This window comes from Triturus cristatus, chromosome 7 (genome assembly GCF_964204655.1).
Source record: "Triturus cristatus chromosome 7, aTriCri1.1, whole genome shotgun sequence".
Classification (NCBI taxonomy): Eukaryota; Metazoa; Chordata; class Amphibia; order Caudata; family Salamandridae; genus Triturus; species Triturus cristatus.
The window spans coordinates 1,230,089,695-1,230,111,961 of record NC_140590.1 but is presented as its reverse complement, the minus strand read 5'-3'; the positions used below and the strand labels follow the sequence as shown (position 1 = coordinate 1,230,111,961).

Genomic DNA, 22,267 nt, shown 5'->3' with positions numbered 1-22,267 from the left:
ACCCATTCAGGGTACCTGCAACCCAGCTCCACTTTGCTACCTCAACCTCCACATTGGGACTACTAGGCCTTCGGGATTCAGGGCCTAAAATGTTAATTTCTCTGTTTCTTAGGCTTGTCCCTACTGTTATTTCGATGTCTTTAAAGTTTATGGGGATTTTTACACCCCTATTGTTAGAGAACCGGTACCCTTGCATCTGATGAATCGTTCCTAAGCTTTCTGATGGGACTCGGCAAGTGGGTACACTAGGGATCACATCTATACCTCTTTTTCTAAAGCAGTCTGCATTCGATATAACCAATGTTGAAACTACCCCTGACAAGAATGCAACTTCCTCCAGTCTAAGTAGACCGTCTCAATATCTTTACTTGTTATTGGACCCAAGTCCTTTATTTCTGTTAACAACTGTAGGAGGGCACTTCTATTCCATAACATTGTTTCAGTTTCAAACAGTGAAACGAAAAACAAGGTCCTGCTCACCTGCCCGACACCTGGCCCTTTATTCCTTATTGGCCTATTACCGGGCTGCCCTAAGACTGAGTCTCTCTCTAGCTTGCCCCTATTACTATTAAAAACTGTGAACAAGTCCCCTACCCTGACTGTGCCCTGGCCGGAATCAAACCATGCTGGGAAAGTATCCCGTCCACCGGGATGGAAAGGGGCACCTCCAGTAGCTGAATATTGATCTATTGCAGGCTCATGTAAGTTTTCCGTTACATTTCCTGATATGGGGTCTCATCTCGTGATTTATCCCACTTTCTTCCTGGCCCTCTTGGCACTGTGGGTGAGTCAGCACTAGGTTCGAACAGATCGACTGGTTATCATTAACTTGCCCTGTCTTTTGACCCGTGTTCAATATGAGTTGCCCCAAAGTCCCTGTGTCCTTTCTACTTGGAGATTTTGTACTATTTACTTCCTCGCTTACTGGAAGGAATAACAACTTTCTGAGCCTGCTGCTGTTTTCGCTGATACGCTTGAGCGCAAACACCTAGATGGCATTACAAGATACTTTATTAGATTTTGTTACAGCTTACTGGGCTCCTTCAGGGAAAAAGGGATAGAAGGGAAATGGGGGTGGAGATTTCAATGCTCTCAGCTGACCACAACTGACCTGTCCTTTACTGACCTTTACCGATCTTTACAGAACAGTACTGGGGAAAAAAAGTTCCATGCCACAAGCCCAGGCCATAGGACCAATGAACTCCACAGAAAATTGCAGAAAAACGCAGTTTCAGGATCCAAGGGTGTTTCCTTATTCACACCTCTCTGACTACGGCCTTTGACCATCACTGACCTTAACCTTTGCCTCCTGCTGCGTACGGGGCCATCTGGGATGTTGATCGCTTGCCTCTTGAACTTAAAGCACAGGTCACACAGCGCAAACAAACAAAAGGCAGGATGTAAAGCTTGCTCCAATGCACCAGCAATCCAAAGCCTCAACAGAATCAGCTGACCTCAACTGACCTGACTTGCACTCAACCAACTGCTACCTCCACCCCCCACCTGCCGCCTCTTGCAGTAGGCGGGAGGGCCGGGAGTGCTGCAGAGGTCACACAGATTACCCGGGATTGATCCGGTCGCGGGGACTGGCACAGGTACTACAGTGGCACGGTAAACAATGTTTACCACAAATCTTTTTCCCCGCAGGGAATCACAACGCAGTCGTTACAATGACCGCGTTGTGATTCCGCATACCATTACTCTGCAAGTCAGAACGACTTGCGATGGGGGGGGGGGGTGTTGGATTTAAAATCCAACACCTTCCCTATTGTCCGCACAGACTGGAGTTGGAATAGTAAATTATACTATTCCAACATCCAGCGCCCCCCTCCGCAAGTCGTTGTTCCGACTAGCGGAGTAATGGTATGCGGAATTACAACGCGGTCGTTGTAACAACCGCGTTGTGATTCCCTGCGGGGAAAAAGACTGCGGGATAAAAACGTACATTCCAGTGGCACTGGTGCAGGAACGCGCTCCTCCAGTCCATAGTTCAGGCACAAATTGTTCAGACTGTGAGGGACTCCCGTTTCTTGCCCGCTCACTCACTCAACTCGGTGCTGCTTCGGCACAGAGTCACAGAATTCAGGGCGGGCGGCATTCCAAACTTCAGGGGCACAGGTCACCCACTCGGTACACCTGCTGCTCACCTGCTCGGTCGCAATTCAGGCCCCAGGTATCAGTCGTGGTCGCAGGTACCCGCTCCTCGTGGGACTTCAGGGCACCGGCCGCGGTCGTAGAGACCTCCGCACCCGCTCACTTCGCCTACTCCGCCTACTCCTCTCTCCACAGCTTGCAACTGCCGCCCAACCTGCCTACGGCCGCGATTTCGGCTTTGGGGTTCTGCCATTCAAACCGCGCAGCAGGCGGCTGGCAGCAAGCGACTATACCAATGCTCCGATACCGCTCCAATGCGGCTCCAACGCGGCACCACTCCTACACAGCTCTTGGACGATGAACGATCTGAGATATGCGCTGTGTATTAAGTTTTATTCTGTGCTTATGGATTTGCACATTTTTATTGCTGCTTTTTGATAACTTGGATTTTATCTATGCTTGTATGAATGTCAATGCTTTTAAGATACCTGCTATCGAATAAAGCTAATATTTGTTTGTTTGTATAATAATGTACACATTTTTTTTTTTACATTTCCTATTTGCACCCATTCCCCTTTCTTGCACATCCCAATCTATACATTACAACACAAGGAAACTCCTGCAGAGATCTAAAACATCGAAAAAATAAATTCTTCAATTAACTTTCATTACAGGCATTTTTAAGTGTAAGAAAAAATAAGATTACTTGTGCTTAAAAAATTAGAATTCTACAAACTAAATCGGAGCGCTCGTTTTAAACCTTACTAAAAAAAAACTCTAGATTTTATGCAGCTGTATTGTGCACGTGCACGCAACAGCTGGACCACCAATGTATAAGTGGCCTAAAGGACGCATGCGTTTTAGCCCGTTTCTAAAGCACTTTGACGCGGAAGGGACGTCTCTTAGGAAGTAACGTATCTTAGGAAGTAACGTATCTTAGGAAGTAACGTCACTACCCGTGCCGACATTTTCAGGAATAGGCGAGGATCGAAGAGGTACATGAAGTAGGAGAATGGGTATATTGTCTAGAGGGGTAGGCGGTAATTTAATTTGCTTCACACGTAGACCTGGCACTGAAATGTTAATGCCGTTGTTGGTCAGTCCCTTCGTGTTAATTAGGCAGTCTTGAGTCTTCCTCTAGTCCACGATCAAATTGTAGCGTATCTGCAACAAAGTTTCACTTAACCGTTTGTGTATTTTTTCACAATTTCATGTTTCCCCGTTTATCGTCGAACCTCCGCACTGTTGTTTCAGGCTGAGATTGGTAGTGCTTTAGTCACTGTGCTTGTCGACTCGGACTGACGCACAAGGAGAAACTTAAACTCGGTTTGGCTTTTTTTTCTCTTTTCCTGCCGCTTACCGTCTATGCTGTTTTCTAGTTGGCCTCTGTTTGGTCGTAGAGGGCCCCCCCTCACTGCTAACTCCCGCGCAGAGCTTTGTGGCGGAACTTCATGGCGGGTGTAACAAGTGGTGGTCGATGAGGCGACCGCCTGAGCGGCCTTTGGGTGGCCAGTGAGTATTAAAAACTTGAAGCCAATAGGCTGTGATTTAGTCATTAAACCAGTGTGTATGTTGGTTTTGGTTAGCTACCGTTACTTTTAAGCCTCTTTTGTGACAGGTAATGCACATACAGTCCAAAAGCCGACATAACCGTGTATGACAAAAGGGAGAGTCTAATGCAAAGACCAAGATGAGAAAAAGGGTTCGACCGTGACCTTTACATACGTAAATTGATGGTGTGGGCGAGTGGGGAACCAGTATAAAGTCGTTTTTATCGAGAACTGTTTAAAGGTGCTTCCCAAACTTTTCAGTGTTGCGACCGACTTTTAGAACACAAACTTTCGCAACCCATCTAAGTTTAATGGACACGAGGCAGGTGAGTTTGTAGTGTCAATAAAGCATCGTTTCGTAGCACACTGTCACAGACAGACGACACCTTTCAATTTAAATGTCCACTAACTTTCCATAGACCTAAAGTTTTGCTGCCAAAACTACACAGCGCACAAATGATAACGTGTTGAATTCTGGTTTCTATAAATATTTATCATTGGTCCATCACAAAGTGAAACGTTTTGATTTGTTTTCATCAGGCTAAAATTTAGTTTCCAACCCACTTCAGAATTACAAAAAAATGCTTTCATTTTTGCTTCTCAAACTGTTGAATGTGTTAAGTTCATTTACAGTTGTCCGCATAGGCTGCAAAAAGAGATCATACTAACTTTCCTTTCAAACTCTATGTATTTCAGCAAGATTGGCACAAAATTCACTAAAAAACCTCTTCCCAATGTGCAGTCAGAGAAAAAGCAAACACCAATCCCTATGTTAAGAGTAAGCAGCAATTTGTAACAAGACCTATCGTGACATTTTACCTTTGCCTTTGAAGCACTGTCAAACATGACCAGCTAAGCACAGAATTTAAAGGCATCTTTGTTGCACAGACTTACCGATTTTTAATCAAAAATCAGTTCGCGACTCAGTTTGGGGAAACGGTGGTTTAGAGTGTTTTACAGCTTTGCCAAGTTTCCCAGGTCATGTGTTACTATCTCCTTCAGGCCAGGCTTTTTCTTTAAATTCTCACTTAGTCTTTTTTTTATTTCATTATAAAAACCAGCACTGCAAATTACACATACAAAAAAAAAAAAGACTGTATCAGCTCATCGCCTAATAGGTTAGGAAACTTGCTAGCTTTTTTCCTTAAGCCTCAAACCTCTTAGAGGATTCTGATTCCAAGCCCATCACGGAGCAGAGCTGCTCTTTGAAGAAGTCAAGGCGATAGGACATGTAAGCTCTGAGACCCCAGAGTGTTCTGAAAGGTTAACTCTTGATTCAGTTAGAGCAAGGGGAGATTCAGCTTAGCTTTCTAATGAAATGACAGATGCTTCAAAGCAGGTTTCTGTCTTACTTAGCAGAGACCACACTAGATTTATATCTAGTTTACTCTCAATTCTGACTCCTTGCGCTTCTAAAATGTAGATGAGCACAGTGGAGTTTGTGTTCTAAGTGTTACATTTCTGGCTCTTAGTCGGCCCGCAGACTACTTGCAATAGAAGTAACCTGTAGTAGTAAATGTCCCAATAAGTATCAGTAATCTTGGATATCTTGTCCTTACTGTGAGTTAGATCCTGTTTCACGGTAAGGCTTCCCATTGAGCGCACCCTGCCTCCCATCTTTCCACACTCAGGAAACCAAGCCGATATATTCCGTGTGCTCAGACTATCAAAGGGACTGGTTCTACCAATCTCAATTTATACCCATGGCTTTAATAAGCAATCGGCTGGGGTTGAGCTTTGATTTTAATGGACAGCATTGGTATTCTGACATTCATTTCATAAATGTTGGCCATAGTAAACTTGACAACATCCATGAAAGTATCAGTGTTTCTTCATATGCTAAAAAATGTGTGGATCAACAAGGTAAATACAAACTGCTTCAAATTATTAATGAAAAAAACAGATTTCTCCGGTGTGTGAAATCATGGGGGGGGGGGGCGGGGAGGGACAATAAGTTAGGATATCAGAAGATCTGCTTCTCATGTAAATAATCAAATAGCAAGCCCTTAATTTTAATTTGGATTTAAATGTTTGGAATGACTGTCAAGACCTGTTTTGGAGGGCTGACTATTATGATTGGGTATTCTGTGACCAGTGTTTAGTTTAAGGAGAGACCTCTTGAGAAGTGTATGTGGCACCAAAAAGACAACCTGTTTTTAGGTGGAGACTTCCGGGGAAGCTGGGTATGAAATTGGGTCAGGATCATAGTCCTACTTTTTCAGCTAACCTCTGGGGATTAGTCGTTATTGGAAAGTTTTAAGCAAGTATTTTGCAACAAGTCGATTAGGGTGAAAGGGATTTGTCATGAAATAAAGTTAATGCAGCAATATTGGTCAAATAAGCTTAGAAATAGTCCATCCGAATGTACAGGAAGTGATTTAATGAAGAAGCTTAATGAAATTTGTAATAAATTATTAAAGCAGTTGATAACTGATCCGTTTTCCCTGAAGTTTCATGGTGCAACAGGAAACGTGTGATCTTCTCTCTTACAAGTAAGAAGTAGTTGGTCATCAAGGCCAGGCATCGATAAATTGCTAACCATTAATAGTTATGCATTTTTTTTTTTAACAATCTTTGTGCATCGTGCCATGAAGTAGAGTTGATCCTTAATTGCTGCCATCGAACTACATTCATCACTCCTGAGGAAGCATTCAAGTATTTGTGAGTAGCATTTGGTTTGACATAAACTACCTAGGTTCTAAAAAAAGCAGATAGATTGTTTGGGATGAAAGAGGCAGTATTTCTTTCCAGGATGATTATTGCAGATTCTTTGGAGGAACTTAATGAAAGTTTGAGTGGTGGTTTAAATTATTAATGAAAGCGCCTGATGTTGCAGATGCAAAAAGTAATTCCTATTTAGGCAATGAAATTACCAAATAGGGAATTAAACCAAAGTTATTACTCAAAGCAATTTAGCAACAGTCTCCATATATATAAAAGCAACTTGCATCGTCTTTAGAATTGAGTACTCTCCTAGCTCTGGGGATTATTCTGTACTAACTGATCCCATGCAAGTAGTGATGAATAAAGGAGTTAAGTTATGTTGGAATGAGAACGCGTAGTATTTGCAAATTGTACAAGTTCCGTTTTTCTAGTGGATGGGTGGATGATGTGGTGGATGTCGTTGCCATCTTTACACAAAGGACCAAAGATAGAGGCTTTTGCTTTGAATGGTTTAACAGAAAGGGGGGCAGAGGTGACATAATCTATCTTTGAAAGAGGCATTCGCTTGTGTGTGACATTTTAGAACTTACATTTTTTGTGTGTGGGTAAGGTCATATATAAAAAGGTCATCTTTAATCCATTTGTGATTTTATTGCCTAGCAAAGGTAAAGCTTTTAACAAGTTGGTTAAGATATTGTCCACATTCTAAGAATGAAATTATGAATCTCTGTATATTGATTGTAAAAAAAATCAAAAGCAGCCTGTGTATTCTACTAATGAATGCCAGTCGGGAAAAATAAACACATTGAGGAATGTGTGATACCTCAGTGATGCTAATAGAATTTAGAAACAGGAGGTCAGTGAAGAGTATTTGGCGTGATCGCTTTTTTCGGAGAAGTTGATTTGTGATGGAAAGCTAGCAGAGAGCTATAGATTGGAGTTTGGAGTTATGAGTTCTTTGGAGTAAATAAGGAGAGTTGTCATGAAGGTAATTCTTTCAGCCAAGTAGACCAGTGTTTTCATACTGCAGCACTTAGAAGTAACAATAATTAAAGCTGATAAGGTGGTCATCTGCGTGAAACTGCAACAAAAAGCACATTGATTGGACCTATATAGATTGCATGTTGCAGAACTTTATTGTAGGTGGGCGTGATGCTTTAATTCTGCTAGAAAACGGAGCCCTTATGCAGATCTACATCCTGATAATGTTCCTATGGATTTTCAAGAGAAAAAGACCATGTTTTGTGAGGGAGTAACCTGAGTTTTTTTGATCAGTGGCTCGGCAGCCTTCTAGGGAAACCTACCAATCCCAGACACTTCTGAAAACTAGGCACCTGGGGGAGTCCAGGGAGGTGTGTCACTTGTGTGGATTCCCCAATGTTTTCCTACCCAGAATCCCCTATTAATACTCCTACTCCTATGCTCCTATGAATAGTCCCAACTTTGCCGAAGCACAATCAGTTCTTCAGCCAAACCTTGGGAATGTTGGACTTGAGCTTGACAGGGGGCTTTGTAACTTGGGCACCCTAAAACACACGCGTCCATGAATAAAACCATCTGACAAGCTAAGAAGTTTTGTTTTAGCGGTTTATCTGGACCCACATTTTAATCTTCTCCTATTTTATCTACATTCACCCATAGGGGCTTTGGATGAGAGGTGGGGGGTCAGGGTGTCTCCTGTTGGCTACTCAATGGTGTCTCCTGTTGGCTACTCAATGAGGACCGATTATTTGGTGACATACTCAGATTGGAAATCAAATTAAAATATACCACTCATTGTCCCACTGTAAATGTATAGGATAGTAACGGATAGCCGAACCTCCTGCAGTTCAATCTGGCCAAGATCACATGCACTAATGGTTTTTCTGTACAAATCAATTACAAAAAATCTGATGTTCAGTGGATAATTTGATTTTCTCCGTTATGCATTAGAACCCAGTTGTGTATACACTCTCTGTGGGAAGAACACAATCTAAAGAAAACCCATTCAATATAGATTGAATTCAGTTATTATATTAGACCGATTTGAGAATTCAAAGCAAGAATCCACATTTAGGTCATGAGTCGGGACTCTGAGTAAGCAGTTAGATTGTAGTTTAAGCCCCACACTTAGAAGAGTTAAAGACCATCTTACAATACATTTGGTAATCAAAGGTTCAGCCAAAGAGTCCTTGGAAAGTTAACTAGGCAAGCGGTTTCCTGCCACCAGAAAGGACTGGGGGGGGGGGGGGGGAGATCAGGGAAAGTTCTCAGCATTAGCATAGGGTTTGGTCACAGTGACAAAAAGAAATCCATGGGCATAAACATAGAGAAGCTGTCTCCCTGTAGCAGTGCAGATCCGCAGGATGGGGTTGGCCTATTCCCAAATTTTTCAACAAAATCGAGATCTTGTTTCCAATGTAGGAAAGAACGGGATGTACAGAGAAGGCAAAGTATATTCTGATGCACAAACGCTGTCATTAACACGTAAGTAATAGGCGTTGTTTAGAAATGCTAAAAGGCTCAGATTTTGTTATACTGCGAATTTTTGCAACATGTGGGTGCTGGACAATGGATATGGGGTGGTAATGTGCTAGTTTTAGGCCGCACCCCATTTGGGTGTTGAAGGGATTAGGGAAATGGGCTTATGAACTTGGAGGCACAACTGCATCACCCCCCCCTCCCCCCACCGAATCAAATGCCATCCATGACTTGATATTGGATGACTAAGGGGGTAAATGAAAATGGAAAGGGATCGGAAATAGCTTTAATTCTTGTTAATTCAACTAGCCATGCCTCATTTGCTCTCCAGTCTTTTTTGGATGTACATTGCCCGTATGATTGTTACTTTATTAGTATATTGCTTTGCATATAATGGCAGCCTGTAAATTTTGCCCGTGAAGGCGCAGTTTTAATACCATATACGCTGCAGCGCTATACTGTCCCTGACTGGTATATCAAGACTGTGCCAATTATCAGCCTCTGAACTAAACTATTCACAAGTACTACTTGCTGCTGGTGCACAGTGGTTGCAGGGCTGTGGTGCTACATTGAAGGCAGCATTCACAGTGTAGATGTGAGATGTTTGTGCTGCACTACTGGGTAATACTGCAAATGTATTTTGCACTCCTGAACTAATAATCAAATGCACGTCGGACAAGATGGAGAACACATTTGACTAATCCTTTTGAATGATAACTGACATGGCAGGTGTCTGGCCATTGGCATTTATCTTAAAGTTCAAGGTGTTTATTGGGTACCTGCTAGTAGAAAACAACAATAAAATGCTTATTGCATCAAATGGACAACAACTTTTTTATTATAGTAGTTGAATTCCTTCAGCTGCTGCCTTTGAGTGGCTCAATTAGGTTTTATTTATACTTTGCATGACCTTTATAGTGATGGTCTTTCCATATTATTGGTAGTTATCCTTTCATAGTTGGTCTCCTTTCTTTGTTATTGCAGTAATGGCGTCCATGTGGTCCACCTCTCCTCCGCCCTGTACGGCTTCAGCATGCTTCACCGATGACTTGATCTGCTCAGTCTGCGATGGTCTCTTCAGAGAGCCAGTATTGCTAAAGTGTGGGCACAGCTTCTGCCGGGTCTGTGTTGGTGGCACCAGTGAAGGCCAGGCACGCGGCATCTGCCCCATCTGCCTGGCCGAGTTCTCCAGGGGGAAGTTCACACCCATCAAGACTCTGGCCAACTTGGTGGAGAGAATGAAGGGGAGTAGCCCAGGGACGGGCAGCAGAGACCAGTGCAAAGCACATCGGGAGAAGCTGAAGCTCTTCTGTGTTGACGACGGCGTTGCAATTTGTGTTGTCTGCCGGGACACTGTTCAGCATGCCAAGCACAAGTTCCTGCCTATCCAGGATGCCGTTGGCATGTATAAGGTAAGCCATGTGCCTATCCTTTTGGCTACAGATTGTACTGGTTTTAAAACAGTAGCACTTTGCCTCATCAAAGTGCTTTTTTTTTGTAATGCTGGGCACCATTGTGTTAATGTTGGACTAATTAATTCCTTTAATACGTTTCCTTTTTTAGTTGAGTTTTGCCCACTGCATAATCACTGCAGCCCCTTCCACTGCTACCCCCACTAGATGCATGCCATTTGAAGTCCCGATCGAGTAGCGAAGCATAAACTAAGGTAGTTCCTACTTTACACCACTTGCCCCCAAGGGCACATTGAAGGTAAAGTGGAAGTTCTGCTTCCATTTTTAATTCCTGTTACATTCTCATTCCTCTGGCCCCTTTCTCTCTTCAGTGAAGCACAGAAGCATGCATTCCTGAAAACTTTCCTAGTGTGGCACAACTTGTTGCCACTTCTCTAAACCTTCTTTAGAGAGATTTTGGAGTTGACCTGTGGACCCAGTTCCAGATGAAACCCTATTCTGAATTATTTGCCCCTCTTCCAAAGCTGTTGGATAATCCGACCTGATGACACTACACCAGAAGCCATTCAGATTCTCACTGACCTTCCGCCCCCTCCAACCCCTCGTCCCCCAAATAATCCTAAGAACCTTCAAGCTGGAACTCTACTCGAGCAATTCCATTGTCCAGGTAGCTCTGTGTCCTGTTTTATCTACTGGCTAAAACACGGACTGGAAAATGCAAGCCTCTCTGTATACTGTGTTCTGGAAAGACCCAGGCACATACCTTAAATGACGTGTTTTCTCCAAGCTTTACATGCTTATAGGCTCTCTTGGTGTCCTGAACCTCTGGGGCAGCCTAATAAGGAGCAAAACGAGAGGTACATTTTGCAGACTGACCGAGCAGCAGCCTCACTCTGCAACCACTTCCTGAGAAGAAGTTGTGCCATTGTTTTAATTAAGCCTGGGTGGAGTTCGTGGAATTCCTTATAGCAGAACCCCGCGAAGTGCAAATAAAACTGCGCTTTGCAGAGCTCCGCATGCGACTGAGTGCGTTAGATAAATGCAGTTCGTTGGGAATTTCAGCACCAGGTGCTTGTCCACACTGTACAATCATCGCGAACAGCACCATAAACGGTGCAAGTGGGGTGCTGCTTCCTTTCTGCCGCTTGAGTAGATTTTTTTTTTTTTTTACTCAAGTAGCGGCTTTCTCCATGCGAGTGGTCACAAGCATACGTAACCCCTTGCATTGAGAAATATCGCCGGGAGGTTTATTTTTCACACTTGCCAACTTGACGTTGACTAACGAGAGAGGAAAAAAAAAAGACGCCCCGCAGAATTTTTCAGAACTCTGAGCTCCGTGTAACACGGAGTGTGGAAATCTCATCAAACTCCGCGAGCAGTTTAGCAGTTTACCACCCAGACTTAGTTTTATTCAGTGTAGTAACACAAATTGAACTCTTGCAGTCATGCACCTTGCATGTTTATGGTACCAGTTCTGTTAACCTTTTGGCACAGCTGCAATCCTGTATTGAACACAAGGAGATGATGGACGGAGTGCTGAAACTTTTCAGACACTAACCCCCAGTCGCAGCTCCGGGTTGAGTCCATCATTCTTTAGCTCACTTCGCCACCCCAGTTCAGACACAGCTATATGCAAATCAGTTTGGACTATGTGCCTCATGGGAACAGTCCAGCCCGAACTGCAAAGCCATGTCTTCCCTAGAACGGAAACCAGCATACTGCGACCAGTTTCTGGCTAACAGCCCTCATCAGCCAGGCTAGCTTGAATCCAGTGGCAAAGTGAGCAAGGAACCCACGCAGAGCACAAACGGGTGCATAGAAGGGTGTCTTAATTTATTGTAGCCATGAACCTCATCCTGAGGAGTCATTAACAGAGTTGAACATCTTGATGGGAACAAAGGGTTGCTCCCTGGAGCTACCAAACACTTATCACCAATGTTATGGTCACCTTGTTGCCTTCCCTCATATACCGGATTTCCATTTATACGTACCATTCATTCGTGCTTCTGCTGCAACGTGGGTGCATTGTATTCAGAGTTTAATTGTAGAGGACATCCGACCTCCCTTTTTCCACCCACTCCTTTGTTCCTACTTTCACATGTCAGACTGGTTCCTTGACTGATTACCTTCTTTGCATCATAAGGTGAAATTTGTTGCATGTGTATGCAAGCTCTATTTCTATAGGAAAAACGTATCCAAAAGGCAGCAGGGCGATGTACATTGTCGAAGACAATCCTATAGTCGCTGAGTAATCGGAGAAGTGGCTGGTGGTTGGAATGATACTTCATTGTGATGTTTTGTCCTTTAAAGAATCACTTCCCTAAATGTAAAGCAGTATTTGGTATTTCTGATGGATTGTGGGGGATTGTTCTGGATCCTGGGAGCCTAGATGGAAGTGGCCTGCCTTTTTTTCTTCACGCTTTCTAGGTTTATAGTGGCCTATTGGACACGTGGCGATTTTGCTGATGCTAAGGATTCTTTGCTTCAGGAGTGGAAAGAATCCAGGGCCTCTGACTAGCTGAAAGTAAGACTATTGCTGCTTTCACCCACCACCACTTGACCTAGAAACGCATCTTGGTTAGGTGTTATTGGTCAATCAATGTTTTGCAAAATACATGATCTTCCCAGACAAGTAGCAATGACATGCTGAAAGTGGTTTGGAGGTTCATTCGGAGCACAAACCGCACAGAGCACTTGATTTAAACTTGATTTAAGTGTGTTCTTAAAGGTAGGGGGTGGCTGTGGGTGGTGGTGGGGTGGTAGCGGTATTGGGGGTGGGGTGGTGGCTAAAGGATCAGTTCATTGGAACATGATGGAAACTGGTTGACAGCCACTTATGCCTGTGACTATACTTATGGGGCAATCAACATTCAGCGCTTCATAAGAGCCGGGGGTACTCCAATTTGGGATTACTACCTCACCAGTACATGTATACACATGCAACATTATCACGGAGATTGCATTGGGGGGTGGGAGATGGAGATGGTGATGGATTTGACTCTACCTACATATTTACTTGGAACAACCATTTGGCAAATTGTGCCTTCCCACCACCTCTAGGTTAAGGACATTCCTTGCCCCTACCCTCAAAACTACTAACATCAGTTACCGCCAAAAGTAAGTGTCATAGACTGTGCACGGAGAAGTTGGATCCACATTAAAAGAAGTATTGCTTTGGGTGGTCTCAAAATCGTAATAGTCTTGCACTCTAGTGGTGAGATACCTCACTAGTAAAGACTCAGGACGCCAGTCAGCCAGACTAGAAACTAGCATTGGCAAAGCCAGTAGTTCTGCCTTTGTCAGCCTGGTGCAATGGTTACATTAGTTTATTATTGCAAGCATATGCCACAAAAGAAAGGAAAAAATGTGATGGCCATAAACTTGCAATCGAAATTTTGAATTTAAAATATTTACACAATTTTAATAGGAAAATATGGAGGCTTCCAAGCAGGAGTTTTTCCAACAGGTTAGAAACTCTGTAGTTTTAATGAAAATGACACCGAAAACTTTCTTATTGGTACTAAGGAAAGGTATTATTGGCTTTGAATTAATATAACTTTAAGATTTAGATTAAACTCTCAAGCTGGTCTACAAAATCATAAAGAATGGGAGGATAAATAATTTGCAAAGTATTGGCCGATCAGCACTGTAGCACACTTCCTTGTAGGTGGATTGGTAAATTCGGTCAGTGGCCACCTACAGTGGAAGAGCAACTGCTTCAGAGAGCAGACCCGTTTCCCCATCCGCTAACCATCGAGGCAGAAAAGCAGGCACAGCTTCATATTCACGCCCTAACTTGGGCACTCCTAGAAAATGAATTTTGCTACATGTCGTACATATTTACAATTGTATAACCTTTTAAAAAAAAAAAAAAATATATATATATATATATATATATATATATATATATATATATATATATATATATATATATATATATATATATATATATATAAGCACAGGGAAATGAAGCGATGTGCCCGGAGCCAGAAGATTCTGTGCCAGGATTTGAAGCAAAGTCCCCTCATCGAAAGTTTGCAGTTTAGTCTCTAAATCGCTCTGTAAATCTACCACTGGCTTTGCAAACTTAAGTTTAACAACCCCAGCCCCTCCAGTCTGTGCACGGCAAAAGGCGTGTTCACTAAAAACCATATTCTTCTCAGTAGCAGCTTACTGTTTGACTCTTTAGTAAGCCCGGGCGGAGCAGGCGTAGTAGCTCTACGTGGACTTTGTAATGAAAGGTATCAGATCTCCCCTGGACCAAGGTATGTATCGTCACTTTCCCGGGGAGAGAATATCCGTTCCAAACTTATGGAATATAACCTATACACAGCACTCCTAAGGTGGGCAAACTTTCAACACTCCCCCAAAGGCAAGGCAAGAAAACAATATCGCATGAGTCTCCTCTAGACCAAGATAACACACACACAACACTTCTCTAGAGTGAGAAGTACTTTGCACATCACTTGCCAGGAGTAGAACAACTTCCTATAACACCATTACCTGCTAGAAGGGAATCCACCCATCCTTCTACAACAGAATACTTGGCCAAGAAGAGTCCACACCTCCTGCTACAAGGAAAAGACGAATTGGTATATCTGGGATATATTTATTAGTAAATAGCACCACACGGTAAGCCAAATGCACCTATCATAGCAGACTCCTACATATCAATAGTATGATTGAAACACAATCAAGGCAAACATGTATGTGTGTATATATATGTATGTATGTGTATATCTATATTCACTTAAAAAACCATAGGTTTCACACGTTATAGTTAGCTGGACATTTCACTCGTAAAAAACCAATGAAATTCCCCCGTTATAGTTAGTTCAGATAACTATAACTCGCACGCAATCCACTGTTCATGACGTCACATATTACATCAGTCATGACATAGTCAGTGGCATCACTCATGACATCACTGATGACATCATCCTTGTGATAGAGTGGCGGTCGCGCGAGTTATAGTTATCTGAACTAACTATAACGGGGGAATTTCATTGGTTTTTTACGAGTGAAATGTCCAGCTAACTATAACGTGTGTGAAACCTATGGTTTTTTTAAGTGAATTTGCAAGGTTTTTTAAATGCTAAGTTAAGTATTTATAAATTTTTTTGTTTTGTTTTTTTTTTTCTCAAGGTTTTTCACCATGCGCGCGCTTTGGGGGCACGGTGCGCTGCGCACACCGTGCGCACACACCGCAAATATTTTAAAAAAAAAAGTTTTTTTCACCCTTGGGGGTCCTTCTGTGACCCCCTGACAAAGGCTAGGGGGCAGGAACTCTCTTCCCTGCCCCCTTTTCACGTTTTCCACCTTTCCTTTTCAGTGTGACAGACGAAATGGCGGCCGACTCTTCCTGATTTAGACCGAATCGAATGTTTACTGACCTCTATCAACCAATCAGAATTTCGCTCGTGCACGGTGCGCACGTATAGATATTTATATGCTTTTAAATGATATTTTCTCAGGAAATACTGAACAGATTGACACCAGACCTGCAAAAGGCACTTCCCTGACCTGAGGACTACCTCTCTGCCAAATTTCAAGTAATTCTGTTCAGCCGTTCGGGCTGTACCTTCGACTAAAGGTCCTATGGAAAAATGCATGGGGAAAACGTGTTTTGGGACCCCCCTTTTTTTCTCGGCCCCCCCCCTTGACGAATCACCCCGAGACTTTCAGGGAAGGAGCGGAGCGGAGCGCCCCATTAGTTTTGAAAATTTCGCGAGGATTCGTCAACCGGCGCCAAAGTTATTCAAAATAGAATTTTGATATTTCCTATGAAAACACGATCCTAACTATAACTAGATTTTTTATATATATATATATATATATATATATATATATATATATATATATATATATATATATATATATTCACTGAAAAAACCATAGGTTTCACACACGTTATAGTTAGGAATTAGCATTTAAAAAACCTTGCAAATTCACTGAAAAAACCATAGGTTTCACACATGTTATAGTTAGCGGAAATTTTACTGATAAAAAACCAATGAAATTCCCCCGTTATAGTTAGTGCAGGCAACTATAACTCACGCGACCGCAATCCTCTGCTGATGCTAATACTGTATTTAGACACTTATTTGCCCATGTCGTCTTCCATAAATTTTTAGCTAAACATATATTACAAATTTTTTTTTCATAAAGACACATATGTCATCAGCAGAAGATTGCGGTCGCGTGAGTTATAGTTGCCTGCACTAACTATAACGGGGGAATTTCATTGGTTTTTTATCAGTAAAATTTCCGCTAACTATAACATGTGTGAAACTTATGGTTTTTTCAGTGAATTTGCAAGGTTTTTTAAATGCTAATTCCTAACTATAATGTGTGTGAAACCTATGGTTTTTTCAGTGAATTTGTACGTTTTTTTAAATGCCAAGTTACCTTACGCCATTCGTGGCGTGCGCGCCCACTTAACGCAGTTCATTCCGTGCGCGCACAGTGAGCACGCGGTGCGCTTCGCACACCGCGCGCCCACTTTACGCAGTTAGTGCCGTGCACGCGGTGCGCTACGCGCACCGCGTGCCCACGTTACGCTAGATGGGCCATGTACGCACGATGTGCTTCGCGGCGTGCGCGCCCATTCGTGGCGTGCGCGCCCACTTAACGCAGTTCGTTCCGTGCGCGCACCGTGCGCGCACAGTGAGCACGCAAGGTTTTTTAAATGCTAATTCCTAACTATAACGTGTGTGAAACCTATGGTTTTTTCAGTGAATTTGTACGGTTTTTTAAATGCTAAGTTACTTTACGCCATTCGTGGCGTGCGCGCCCACTTAACGCAGTTCATTCCGTGCGCGCACAGTGAGCACGCGGTGCGCTTCGCGCACCGTGCGCCCACTTTACGCAGTTAGTGCCGTGCACGCACGGTGGGCACGCACCGCGTGCCCACGTTACGCTAGATGGGCCATGTACGCACGATGTGCTTCGCGGCGTGCGCACCCATTCGTGGCGTGTGCGCCCACTTAACGCAGTTTGTTCCGTGCGCGCACAGTGAGCACGCGGTGCGCTTTGCGCACCGCGCGCCCACTTTACGCAGTTAGTGCCGTGCACGCACGGTGGGCACGTGGTGCGCTGCGCGCACCGCGTACCCACGTTACGCTAGATGGGCCATGGACGCACGATGCGCTTCGCGCACCGTGCGCACATGGACATATGATGCGCTTCGTTGTGAAAGGTAATATTTTAATTTTTCACATCTGTGCTATGCCATGCACAAATGGTGCCCTGCGGGCACCATTTGCACATGGGGTGGGGTGAGTATGGATAATTTAAAAAAAAAAAAAAAAAAAAATTTTACCGTACGCGTACGGTAAGCATAATCGGCGATATTATCAAAAATTAAAATTCCGTTTTTGGCCTTGGGGGATCTTTGGGGACTCCCCCAACATGGCTAGGTGCTTAGGAGCTGTCTAAACAGCCCCTTTACATGTTTTGGTCCTTTGTTTTTTAATCCCCACTCAGAGTGCGAGAGAGAAAATGGCGGCCGCCGCTTCCTGGTTTCGACCGATTCGAATGTTTACTAAGATCTAACAGCCAATCAGAATCGCGCACGTCACCGTACGCGTACGGTAAGCGCACCGTAAGCTGGCTCAGATATATATATATTGATTTAAAGGCTATTTTCTCAGAATCTACTGAACAGATTTACACCAAACCTACAAAAGGCACTTCCTTGACCTGTAGTCTACCTCTCTGCCAAATTTCAAGGAACTCTGTTCAGCCGTTCGGGCTGTAGCTGTGTCTAAAGGTCCTATGGAAAAATGCATGGGAAAAACGCGTTTTGTGACCCCCCTTTTATCTCAGCCCCCGCTTGACGAATCCCCCCGAGACTTTCAGGGTAGGAGCGGAGCGCAGCGCCCCACCTATTTTGAAAATTTCGCGAGGATTCGTCGACCGGCGCCAAAGTTATTCAAAATAGAATGTTGCGGTTTTCCTATGGAAACAGGGTCCTAACTATAACTACCTACTGGCGACCGCCAGTAGGTAATATATATATATATATATATTCACTGAAAAAACCATAGGTTTCACACACGTTATAGTTAGGAATTAGCATTTAAAAAACCTTAGAAATTCAGTGAAAAAACCATAGGTTTCACACATGTTATAGTTAGCTGGACATTTTACTCGTAAAAAACCAATGAAATTGCCCCGTTATAGTTAGTTCAGCTAACTATAACTCACGCGCCCGCAATGCACTGCTGATGACGTCACATATTACATCACTCATGACATGGTCAGTGACATCACTCATGACATCACTGATGACATCTCAAATGACATCACTGATGACCTCACTGATGACATCATCCTTGTGATAGAGTGGCAGACCTCCTCTCACCTTAATGTAAGCTTTGATACACACATTCAAAAATAGAGACTAAAATTTTCAAAACAATGGACATACCAATACCAGTTACAACAACCTCTTCAGTAATTCTAAGATCCACATACACATCCACTCATTCACCAACAGTCCTATACAGTCACTCATACATGTACTCACTCATCATATGTACTCATACACCTATACATCCTGTTACATAATGCCACTCATCCATAGAGTTACTCACACACATAGTCACTCATGCTAATAAAGAATCAAACATACATTCACCTGCATATACAGTTATACACACACCACCACACTTACTTCTACGGAAACTTACACATACTTAGTCTTTTAAACAATCACTTATAGAAACACATACTTATTCATACAGGAACTCTTTCAATCTGTCCCTCTCACATATACTCACATATATACACCAATAGTCACATATACTAGTTTAAAACATATGTAGTTACTCCTGAAGACACTATTGGGACAGTCATTCACTCACTAACACACCCATACACACACTCATCCACCCATACAGTCCTGCACACATGCTGTCTTCAACACATACAAACAGTGAGTCACTCATTCATGCACCTATGCACTACGTAATACCCCCCACCGAACCATACAGACACTCAGACTGATACTCAAAAAAACAACTACTAACCTATATAGACACCCATGTAGCTACTCACCAACCCATGCAGCCACTTATACACAAAGTGAAAGATACACTTAATCAGTCAGTTACACAATCAATTTTTTAAAAACAAATCATCCATTTAGACACTTATATACCCATTTATTCTTCCATCGACCTTGAGATATACATATATAAAACATATTTAATTTTCAGAAAAACACACATTCACTGGATGATGTCATCAGTGAGGTCATCAGTGATGTCATTTGAGATGTCATCAGTGATGTCATGAGTGATGTCACTGACCATGTCATGAGTGATGTAATATGTGACGTCATCAGCAGTGCATTGCGGGCGCGTGAGTTATAGTTAGCTGAACTAACTATAACGGGGCAATTTCATTGGTTTTTTACGAGTAAAATGTCCAGCTAACTATAACATGTGTGAAACCTATGGTTTTTTCACTGAATTTCTAAGGTTTTTTAAATGCTAATTCCTAACTATAACGTGTGTGAAACCCATGGTTTTTTCAGTGAATTTGCAAGGTTTTTTAAATGCTAATTCCTAACTATAACGTGTGTGTAACCCATGGTTTTTTCAGTGAATTTGCAAGGTTTTTTAAATGCTAATTTTTTTTTTATTCTTCATTTTTTTCAAACATATTTTTAATTTAATTTTCTTTCATTTTATAAAGACTATGCTTAAATTTTTAAAATCCTTAAATATTTTTTTTTAATATATTTTTTAAAATAAACATGTAAAATTTATTACCAGATTTTTTTTTTTTTTTAGTACGCGTACCGTAAGCTCACGGTAAGCGTACGGTTTACGCAACGTCCGTAATCTATCTACGCTGCTTGCGTATAGTTACGCAATTTGCGTAGCCGCGCGTACTGCGCGTGGGACGCGTGCGCGCTTACGCCACACGCGCACGTTACGCGGAAGTGCCGGGGAGTGACTGTTATGCGCATGCGCGGAAGCGCGTGTCTTTTTTACGCGCACGCGTACTTTTTGCCGTAAGCGTACCGTAAGCGTACCGTAAGCGTACGGTAGGTCATGTGATCATGAAACACAACTTTTGATTGGTTGAAACTACTTTCAGTTCTAGAACTCTCCTACACCACACCCATTCCCCTCATTTCTGCTTGTGATCCCTTGGGAGAAGGAGCTGGTTTGTCTTTGGGATACGATGGCAGAACAGCAGAGCTCTTCTGAGAGTGAGCCTAGCACCAGCAGCACTGTCTTGAGGCAGAGATCGAGGAAACAAAAGCCTTCTTATGTTTGGGATTATTTTACTTTTCCAGAAGGCCAGCAAAAGGTGAATGCACCCTTAGTTACTTGCTGTCTGTGTAAGCGTGTACTTTCTAGAGGTAATCCTAACAGGAAGTATTCCTTTGGGAATCACACCATGAAGAGGCACCTCCAGGATGTACACGGAAGGACACATGGTCATCTTTTTGGAGGTAATTCTTCAGAAAGACGAGCCAGTACATCCACAGCAGCTCAGCCTGGACCATCATCTGCAGGGCTGACTCCTTCTTCTGCAGGTCAGGTGAGCCCTTCATCTGTGGGGGGAGAATCTCCTTTTGCTGGCCCTCTGGAAATGAACCTTCGATTTCGGAAGGTTGATATTCATTGCACATTTTGTAAAGGTCTAATTTGTCATAGGGAGACCAGTGTTTCCCTAGTGAACAACAAAATAGATCAGCACATTTGTAGCTTTGAATGATTTTCCCATGCTTCCTTTCCTCTGTCCCTGCATGAACACAACGGTTCTTTTAAGAGCCAACCTTATCTTTCATCTTTTTTTTACATATGTTTTTTAAAACTTTTTTTTTTTTTTTTTTACCGTACGCGTACGGTGCGCGTACCTTTTTTTTATTTTTTAAAAAAAACACTAAAAATCAATTATCACATTACAAGGTCCTTGAGAGACTACAATTATTATTATTGACTTACCATACTCACTCAAAAAAATATTTATTCATTTGTTTTTTTAAAAAATAGTTTTAAAAATGGTTGTAGTTTTCGAAAATTTTCTATATCGATCTGAAAAAAAAGAAAAAAGTATTAATATTTTTTTAACAATTTATAATACAGTATACATATTTACATTTTTTTCAAAAAAATATTTTTGCCTTATTTTTGCTGTTTTCAGAATATATTGCATTTCACTATAAATTGTGAAAGCAATTGCATTCATCATTTTACAGCGGGCAAAAAAAAATAACAATCTCAAAGATTGTATTAAAAAAGCCCAGAATCTCTTCTCACTTAAACTTATCATTACAGAAATGCATATTATTCTAAAAAAATATCTAAAAACAATACTTATTTCTTTAAAATACCGTCTGATATGTTTGTTTCAGAAGTATAATCACAATATTATATCTCAAATAACTCCAAAATACATCTGATTTCATTTCCTTTAGGCCAAATAGTATTTTTTTTTTTTTTTTATGGAATAAATTTCCAAGGGAAATCCATTAAAATTCTAAAGTTTAATCTGTCCAGATCTCACCGATTCTCTGTAACATTTTGGTTCACGAAAATTTTTTGAATAATTTATTTAGTCCACAATAGAATTGCTTACTTTTCCACATGGCCAAATAGTAATTTTTTAAATCATTTTTGAAAAAATTTCCAATGGCAGTCCAATAGCATTCCAAAATTTAAAATGTGCAGAAGTTACCGATTATCTATAAATTATTGGTTTTTCAAAATTGCATTAAAAATTAAAAAAGTCCACATTACAATTGGTTATCTTTCCTTTAGGTCAAATGATAATTTTAAAAATATTTTTTCTACAAAATTGCAATGGTAATCCAGTAAAATGGTAAAATTATTTTGTCCAGATCTTGCCAAGTCTCTCTAAAATTTAGGTTTCAGGAAGATTAGATAGGAATTTGCTAAATCAAAAGGCAAACGTTGTTTGAAAATCAATTGGGAATCATTACACAGTGTCCAGCCTTTTTCACATTTTAGATAAACTGTGTAATGTCCAGAAGTAACAGTAGGTCCATCATGGAAAATTATTGCAACAGTTACAAAAGTTTTTCCTGAAATTGATAATTGCTGT

General features: G+C 41.9%; 1 protein-coding gene across 9 annotated transcripts in view; it reads left to right on the top strand.

Moving 5' to 3' along the window:
* Positions 1–2,963: 2,963 nt before the first annotated feature.
* LOC146811682 (zinc-binding protein A33-like) overlaps positions 2,964–22,267 on the top strand; it is a 78,781-nt gene continuing 59,477 nt past the window's right edge. Inside the window, exons 1-4 of one of the 9 annotated variants that reach the window (XM_085618653.1) lie at positions 2,975–3,089; positions 6,242–6,305; positions 8,712–8,774; positions 9,753–10,180. In XM_085618653.1, the coding sequence (XP_085474779.1) occupies positions 8,723–8,774; positions 9,753–10,180 (480 nt within the window). In that variant the 5' untranslated portion in view covers positions 2,975–3,089; positions 6,242–6,305; positions 8,712–8,722. The other 8 variants (XM_085618654.1, XM_085618652.1, XM_085618656.1 and 5 more) reach the window with 8 other exon arrangements.